This window comes from Stylophora pistillata, chromosome 2 (assembly GCF_964205215.1).
Source record: "Stylophora pistillata chromosome 2, jaStyPist1.2, whole genome shotgun sequence".
Lineage (NCBI taxonomy): Eukaryota > Metazoa > Cnidaria > Anthozoa > Scleractinia > Pocilloporidae > Stylophora > Stylophora pistillata.
The window spans coordinates 57,894,912-57,903,757 of NC_142520.1; the positions used below are offsets into that span (position 1 = coordinate 57,894,912).

Here is an 8,846-nt window from a genome sequence, read left to right on the forward strand (position 1 = left end):
AAATCTCTGGTATATGGTGCAGGATATCGGCACAGTTTCGGCTGTCTCTTTCTTTCTTTCTTTCACTTTTTTTTTGTGCAAAGTGACTGTCTTCACAGGTAGGCTTAAACATTGCTTGTGAACAAAGACTCGACAAAAAGATCAAGAACATACTTTTTTGTAATCTTCAACTTTCTCTGGAACTGTTGTGTAGAGGTAGACTTGAAATTGATGATAGTAAAAGAAATTCCTCTGATTATGACTCTAAAAGTTGTCTGAATGACTAGTAAAACTACTTTTACGTAAAGATGTTGGCCGTGATATGACCTATATGTCACGTGGCTTTTTTTGGAACGAATTTCACTTCAGTCAAATGCTCTCTTGGATTGTTTGTTTGTTTGTTTGTTTGTTTTTTTGTTAACTTTATGAGTTTGGAGATAAGATGTCGATATACCAACCAAATGAATGTTTATTTCCCTTACTGCAATCTAGTCCTAGCGCCTCGAACGGATAGATGGTCGGATTTGCATGTTACAACCGGTTTGGGCTGGCCAACACACATTTCTCCATTTGAATTGAAGATTTATTTTTATTCGTGTTCATCGACAGCGCTCTAATTTGCTTTTGAATCGGGTCAAAAGCAAGGTACAGAATACAATAAACCTCAGAGTTCCGTCCAAGAAGTCCCTTTTTAATGCACCATAAGGATTAAATTGCGACTGAAACAAAATTCTGCCAACCTTAGAAAACGAAATTTCCATAAGAATTTCTTCAGAAAATTAAAACCCATTTCGTTAAAGATCAGTTAGAGTATTAATCTGGTCACAAAACATTCATTTAAGTGACATCGGTTTTCCTTCGGAAAGCATGTGATCTCCCTTAAATGGATTTATTATGAACCGAGGCGTTTTATCAGGTCAAAAGGATAACAATGAAGATTTTTTATGAGTTTGTCTTTCTTTAATGAACGCCGTTTGCCAATTACTTGAGTTCAGTCTGCAATAAAAAGAAATGGAATCAGGAGATGACGTCAAATCCTGTCCAAAGACTAATAAAGGCCAAGGTGCTCGCCATCTGCCAAGACCAGCCATAGCAGGTGGATGATAACAACGTATTGTACCAGACTGCCCAAAAAACTCTTACAGCAATTCAAAGAAATCGAAGGTTCACAGACTAAAAGCCAAAGGTAAGCGAACTATCTAATATAAACATAACAGGTCCGATAGGATTTATTGTTGGCACCTCATCAATACAAGATGAAGGGTAACGGAGTAAAATGACTTCAAACGCCATGACGAGGTTTTTCGATTTCGAAAATTGCGTTACTAAATCGATCGACGACGATTATCCCTCTTCTCGCCATATCAGTTTTTTGTCGATAAATCGGGAAAATTGTTCAAATGAGGTTGGTACGACTGGCTAATAGGATAGGCGCAAAAGCACACCGATTTCAAAAGACCTGCTCTTCCTGTGCCCAATATATATTTCACAAAGGTATTATAACTCGGAGTATGCATCACATTTAATTGTTTTTCTCGTTTTTGACAGAACGGGTTTGAATTTCGCGCGACTAACTTTAATCGCGTATCCCTCGTTTGAAATAACTGTTTTGTGATAGTCTTAGATCTATATTGTATGTAACCAACGCTTTGCTAATGTCTCAAAAAAAGGCAAGACTCTGGGACGCGTCGAAAACTGAAATGATTCCAATACTTCCGATGTGACCACAAAATAGCTAAATATGAAATTTGAAGAGAGACAAGAAAAAAGAAATACACTCCTGATTCCATAAAAATCTAACATTTATCTTATGATTAAATGTCTGAAAATAATCTCTAAATGTTAATAGAAAAGATAAATTTAGATTTTGAAGAGAAGCGGAGAGCTCGTTTACAGCCTAAATTCACTGATTATCTGTTTCTCATGGGACGTGCCTTTTGACCGTTTCCCAGTTTTATTCTTTTTTTTTTCGAATAGTTTGTTCCCATGGCTTTTTATCTTCACATTTTTGCTCATTAATTTGTGCGGCTAATTATAGTAAATGAATAAATAGTCTGACACGAGAAGAAATCTGGAATTCATCTGCGTAAGAAATTAATGTATGTATTTCAATTTACTGTTAGACATTTTATTAAAATGATCCATGGATGGTGAGTTGAACTGCAATTGGTCTTCGTTTATCTTATGGGAGAAAAGTTCCCGATATTACATTAATGACGTCATCATATGCGTGGTAAACGCCTTTACTGCTGTCTTTGCTTTCCTTTGTAACCTGGTCATTATTGTGACGACAAAGAGGAAGAACCTGATTCAGACTCCGTGTGATATTCTAATTGGTAGCCTGACCTTATTGGAATGTGCAGCTCCGTTGGTAGCCAATCCCTTATTTACAGCATTGCGCATGTCCCTGCATGACGATCATATGACCTGTTCCCGCCTCCATCAATTGACGAAAGCTACAGAGTTAGCCATCGTGTTTTGTTGTGGCTGTTCCTTTACCCACATCGTATTGATCGCTGGGGATCGATACTTTGCTTTACATAAGCCAATTAGGTATCGGAGACCATGCGCAAAGAAAGGTGAGGAGATTGAAACCAATACCATACGTATTCATGTTTTCTTTAATCCTTACAAACAGCGCGTCCTCCCAGCAACAATACAAGTAAGAACCTTAAGCAAACCACAACGGCAAATCACAAAACTTTCAAGAAAAGAAACCTTGACAGCAAATTTGAAGTTTCCATTTGGAACTCAACGTCACGCTGAAATTGAGGCGTGGCGGCGTAAGAGACGATAAACACATCCAACCATTCACGAAATTCTAAATGAAGATATAAATTCCTTTAAAAGTCGACGTCTTCCTGGGTGTGGCCGTCCTGACTGCTTAAGGTCACTATTGAATGACTTCAACACCCTAACCTTCCCCTCCCCCCCACTTCAAATATACGTCGGCGTCATATAAAACCGGTTTCAAATTGATGTTGGTCCAACTGTCCCAAGGTCTAGCAACTCTATAATAACTGATGTGCAATGTAAATAACCCAATCCAGTCGTTAATGTCAGGTTAAGATCCAATATTAAAACTTCGATTTCACTGAGGATATCACACAGAAGAATCAACAGTATTCTCCTAACCTTTTTTTACTTTTTTCTTTTCCTTTTCTTAGTGGCTGTCACGTTCGCCTGTGCATGCTGGGTAATCTGGAGCGTCATTATCATTATTTTTGTTAAAAGCACTCTAGGACGTTTTGCAAAATTCTTGAGGATTTCCATAGCAACAGTGCTTATAACTTTGCTCGTGATTTATAAGGTAAAAACCTTTTTAATCGTCTTCCGATTCACTCACTCTGCAGTACAAGTTGAAAATTCCGTTAATGTCGATGGACTGACTGTGAGGGATAGAAAAGTGCTGGTTGACACAATTTCCATTTCAATCGCATTCGTGCTGATGTATATTCCAACAGCTGCTCTAAGTATTGGTAGACCGGCGGGTATCTATGGCAACGCCGTCTTTCCCTGTTTAGTTGAACTTAGTCCGTGACGTTTTTCCTTTGTTGTTTTTTCTTGTTGCGTTACGTTTCGGTACATATACACGAAGTACAGTTTGGTCACATGTTTTTGGACTGTAGCTACTAACACGTGTTCTTATCGACGAGCTCTAGCGGCTGCAAACTCTTCCTTTTTTTGTTTGGTTCGCACAAAATGTGAGTAGGATTTCGATTTAACGCTTGTTTTTAGGTATTTATTTGTTTATTCGTCCTTTTGTTTGTTTTCTTTCCCAGTTTTTCACCGTTAGGTAACCGATTTCTCGTGACATGTTCATACTCTCAATTGTGATGGTCGAAAATTAAAGGAATATTACGGATAACGCGTCGAAGTTTTGTGCTATCCCCAACATTCCCTGGTCAATAACCATAACTCTTCTCACTTTCTTGATAAATCCCATAATTCACATCTGGCGTAACCGATATTTGAAACGAACGATAGTTGAATTGTTGACTGTTGAGCTCTGTTAGAGCATCGGATCACGGATCCGTAGGTCTAAGGTTCGATCCCTTAAGGGGACTTTGAATTTTTTTTTCTTTGTCCCACGCTTGTGATAAGACGAAAAAAAAGTCATTCTATACTTTTTTTTTTACCGAGCTAAAAACTTGCCATCTTTCTTATTCTTTGCAAAACATGACGCTATCGACATTGACGATCCTAGCAGTATGCAGGACGTGTGTCAAATATGAACTTTGTAATCGGCCTTGCTCACGATAGGGTCTCTGTCGGCTCAGTGTTATGGTGCGTCAGCGCTTTTGGTTGTCTCCTTCTCCACAGTTTTTCCTTTTATGGTTTTTATTAACCTTAATTGCTATTAATACTAATTGTTTGTGTATTCTTGAGGAGTGAATTTGTAATAAATAAATAAATAAATAAATAAATAAATAAAAATCGGAGCGCGAAATCCGAAGGTCTGTGGTTCGATTCTTCATGGAGACTCAGAATTTTTTCTTTGCCCCGCGCTTGTGACAAGACGAAGAAAAGGCATCTCTCGAAGAATGTAGTTGTTATTGATCTGCGAGTTGTCGGTGCGCCTTTATTCTGTTTGATGAAAAAATTGACTTTTTAAGATCTTTTTAGAAATCGCAAGCATGTTCTATCAACACTGACCTTACAGTAATCAAAGCTGGGTTTAGCTGACGTCGTTGTGTACCCAATGTGACATATCGACAAGCAACTGTCAAACTATGAATTTTTTGCATGAATAGAAAATTTATCTTCAACTTAATTGAATTTGTCTTGTATCAAACTGAGTCATATTGAGAGTTGTAGGACCTTACATGGACCAGACATAACGATATTTTAACAAAGGAAACATAACACTAATATGGTTGTCCACAGTAAGTGTCAAAGAATGATTCTGATAATGTTTTGTGGCTCTATAAGCACTGTTTAATGGCCATATTTCAATGGATAAACCGATCTTAAGCTGTTGGCTTGGCAGGTGATATGTGGAAATGGATCAATGACTATCTCTCCAACCGTGTGCAAGGGACTAGTGTAAATGGGTCTAGATCTGATAGAATCCCCATTAGAGCTGGGTCCCTCAGGGATCCTTACTAGGACCAAGACTGTTTGCATCTTATGTTAATGGCCTCCCTGAATCTATTACCAGTGGAGAAGGCTATATGTATGCTGAAGACACCACAATATATGTAGTAGGGAATACTGTTGATGACATAACAACAGTGTTACAGGCTGTTTTGGACCAGGTTAATTCCTCAGTGGTGTCTTAGTAACAGACTGATTCTACATGATGGTAAATCCGAGGCAATGGTCTTAAGTACCACCCCCTTCATAGGTCCTTTGAAACAGCTGAAGTGGGGTGCGGACACCATTCGGTATGTGTCCTCTACCAATTGCCTTGGGGTTACAATTGATGATAAACTCTCTTGGTCTCAGCATGTTGCATTGGCTAGATCTGCATTTAATGCCAAAGTCAAAATGTCGAGACGTATAAATTTCCTATCTACATCTATCTTGGAGACTTTTTATTGTAGGATAGTTATTTCAAGTGTTCTGTATGGAATTGTGATTTGGGGGTCTGGACCAAAGCTCAGAGATCTAGAAATGATTCACATCAGGGCTGCTAGGCTGATTCATAAGTTACCAAATAGTTTTAAGGATAGTGATGTACTTTCTAAGGTTGGCTGGATACCTTTAGAGTATATTTATAAGCTCCATATCTTAACTATTACATATAATAATTTCAATATATCAACAAAGTTGAAATGGTAAATTGGCCAACGTTACGTTTATAAAAGCTGACGTTTCGAGCGTTAGCCCTTCGTCGGAGCGAATAGAGGAATTGTGGGTTTTGTGTGCTTTTAAAGGCAGAAAATGGAGCTACGTGATTGGTGGGAACATAGCAACAAGAAAAACACAAAAAAATTAGTGGAATGAAAAGCGTTCGTTGATACCTGAGGGATTTAGACTGCCGGTTTGAAAGATGAGCTTTTGTTCAAGAGTTTTACGGCTTTCCTTGCTACCTAAGTGTAAGGAAAGACCGCAGATTGCCAAATGTTGCTTAGAATGATTAGGTAAATCGAAATGTCTAGGCTGATTCATAAGGCAGGCAGAAAATGGAGCTACGTGATTGGTGGGAACATGGCAACAAGAAAAACACAAAAAAATTAGTGGAATGAAAAGCGTTCGTTGATACCTGAGGGATTTAGACTGCCGGTTTGAAAGATGAGCTTTTGTTCAAGAGTTTTACGGCTTTCCGTGCTACCTAAGTGTAAATAGGCTGCGAAATGTAAATAGTGACTGGTTTCGATGTGTCCTTGTCATTTCTCTCCACGTCGCGAAGGTGTTCTCGGAATCGGTCACCTAGTCTTCTGCCTGTTTCGCCGATGTAAATCTTTTTGCAATAAGTGCAAGTTATGCAGTAGATTACATCGGCGGAGGTGCACGTGAAGTGATCGGTGATCTTAATGGATCGTTTGGGTCCCGATATTTTCTCAGTTTTGTGAATGAAAAGACATCAAAGGTTCAATTGAAGGCAACGGTTTATGCACTAGTGTGTATTACAAACCTACAGACTCGCATAATTACTTGTTGTATTCGTCTTCGCATCCATCTCACGTAAAGAATTCCATTCCTTTTTCTCAGTTTCTAAAACCTCGTCGTCTATGTAGTGATGACTCTGATTTCCACCACAAATCAGAGTCAATGTGCCAGTTTTTCGATAAACGTGGTTACCCTGATTCTGTTGTTCAAGCGGGTTACCACCGCGCCCAACTTATTGATCGACATTCAGCACTACAAACGTCACAAAAGGAAGATTCCGACCGCATTCCATTCACTCTCACGTTTCATTCTCAGAACCACTCAGTTAAATCCATCATTCTTAAAAACTTTAAATTACTTCAAAACGATCCAGAGACAAGCACTATCTTTTCGCAGCCTCCGCTCATTCCATTCAAACGCGACAAAAACTTAGGCAATTGTTTGGTCAGAAGTTCTTTTCAGACTAATGACCAACCAAGCACTTTTAAATGCGCTCGTGCACGATGCGACAGACAACCCACAATTCCTCAATTCGCTCCGACGAAGGGCTAACGCTCCAATCATCAGCTTTTATAATCGTAACGGTGGCCAATTTACCATTTCAACTTTGTTGATATATTGAAATTATTTCGTTACCCCCACCGACGCAGCCCCAAACAGTTTTTTTAGAAACTATCAGTCTTTATTACATATAATGCCTATTATAATTTAGGGTTGCGGGAAATTAATTGTTTGGCGACCAAGAACTCTAATAAGGAAATCCCTGAAGGTTGTACTCAATAGGCCCAAAACCGAACTGGGTCGTAGGTCCTTTGCATATAGATCTGCAGTAGCATGGAATGCGCTACCAGATAATCTTAAAGATTCTCCAAATTTATCTATTTTTAAAAATAACTTAAACAATCCAAACAAACTGACATGAATATTAATTTTGAAAAGGGAGGTAATGTTATACAAAACATGAAACCAGATTTTCACTATTACTAAAATTTTATGATTTACTTAATTTATTCATATTTGTATTTATTAAAATTATAGACTAATTACTTTAGGCGGGTCCACATCAGCTGTAAAGTTGCGTATATTTTTAACCTGCGTTATCAAATAAAGTTATGTATGTATGTATGTATGTATGTATGTATGTATGTCTGTATGTATGAATGTAAGAGAGTGCTACAAATATTTCGCTAAAATGCAAGGACTTTATTAACTTTGAAAATCACGGACGGACTTCGGAACAGTACGGGATGATCCACTAAATATAACAAGTTTCATTCCGAATAAACCATGAAATTAAATTTGGCGACTACCATAACTTAAGTTAATGATAATAGTAGCAGTATTCAAGTTTGACGTTCCTCCCAACATAACCATAAGGCCTGGATCCACCAGCATAGTTGCTGGGAAACCAATCTTCACAATCCCATTGGAAGTATTCACCTCGTGCTCGCATTCCTCGGACATGCTGACACTGATGCGTGTTGGACTTCAGCAGCACGAAGGGGGAGTCCGTAGGAAGAATTATGGCATTGGTGGCGTGACCATCCGAGCCGCAGCAATGCTGGATGTGGGTGTTCCTGTCGTACACGCCGTCTGGAAGCGCACCGGAGGGTCTGTCCTTGTTGTTACTGTTTTCGTCATCCCATCTGATGTGTCCTTGCCGGAAACCTGTTTAAAGAGTGATTAAGAGAAAACCCAGTTTTGGAGTGTTATTATACATGGTGGCACGCAGTGCATGTTATTGTTGTTGTTGTCGTTGTTTTTGCAGTTGTTATTACAACTTAAAAGATTGCATGAACTACGACGAACCTTTTTCGCTTTTTGATGAAGAAATTCATACTGATTGGGGCTAGGCAATAGTCTGAAGAAACGTAACGACCCGCATTTTGTCTCATATCAGTGCGTGCCCTCTCCTCCCCCCCCTCCCCCGTCTGAAGGCTCTGTAAATCAATGCGGGGAAGAGAGAGGGTGGAGGTTTCTAAGGCGTTTACAGTAACAAGTGTTCAAGGGGGGTACAGTTCCATCTTTCATCCAATTTTATCTTGGGTAAGTTTGTTAACAGTGCTTACCCTCAGCACATTCTCCTTTCTTCAGAATACAATATTGACCTCTTGGCCACTGCAGACCATTTTTTTTGTCTCCTTCCTCTGTCTTCAGGCAAAACTTCTGCTCCATGTTGCTTTTGGCTGATGAGCCTGCCAAATCATACGGACTTGACTAGCGGTTCTTGCCAAAAGCATGCTCAGTATCTTGGTAAGGGGTTCCAACTTCCCAAGCAAACTTTGTATTCTTAGGACAACCTGCCTTTGGCA

At 39.1% G+C, this 8,846-nt stretch overlaps 1 protein-coding gene and 3 pseudogenes across 2 annotated transcripts in view; 3 read left to right on the forward strand and 1 right to left on the reverse strand.

Annotated features, from left to right (window-relative positions):
* Window positions 1-8,846, forward strand: part of LOC148740617 (uncharacterized) — a 1,045,961-nt pseudogene that overhangs the window by 303,493 nt on the left and 733,622 nt on the right.
* Window positions 9-4,429, forward strand: LOC148740631 (uncharacterized). The gene is made up of 3 exons (XM_088748812.1): window positions 9-1,165; window positions 2,103-2,558; window positions 3,147-4,429. The coding sequence occupies exons 2-3, from the start codon at window positions 2,123-2,125 to the stop codon at window positions 3,518-3,520; spliced, it is 810 nt and encodes a 269-aa protein (XP_088604938.1). The 5' UTR covers window positions 9-1,165; window positions 2,103-2,122; the 3' UTR covers window positions 3,521-4,429.
* Window positions 4,645-7,668, forward strand: LOC148740632 (uncharacterized; annotated as a pseudogene).
* The window catches only part of LOC111341817 (uncharacterized), a 15,530-nt pseudogene continuing 14,400 nt past the window's right edge, over window positions 7,717-8,846 (reverse strand). The window contains exons 6-7 of the transcript XR_015996669.1: window positions 8,604-8,846; window positions 7,717-8,202 (exon numbers count right to left, since the gene is read on the reverse strand). The exon at window positions 8,604-8,846 is cut by the window's right edge and continues 54 nt beyond it. The product of XR_015996669.1 is annotated as an uncharacterized LOC111341817 (transcript). The remainder of the gene's footprint in view (window positions 8,203-8,603) is intronic.

Excerpts from the sequence above, each read along its gene's own strand:
- LOC148740631 (XM_088748812.1), top strand. The coding sequence starts at position 2,123 with ATGGATGGTGAGTTGAACTGCAATTGGTCTTCGTTTATCTTATGGGAG. Across the intron at positions 2,559-3,146 it reads GAGACCATGCGCAAAGAAAG|TGGCTGTCACGTTCGCCTGT; the intron begins GTGAGGAGATTG and ends TCCTTTTCTTAG.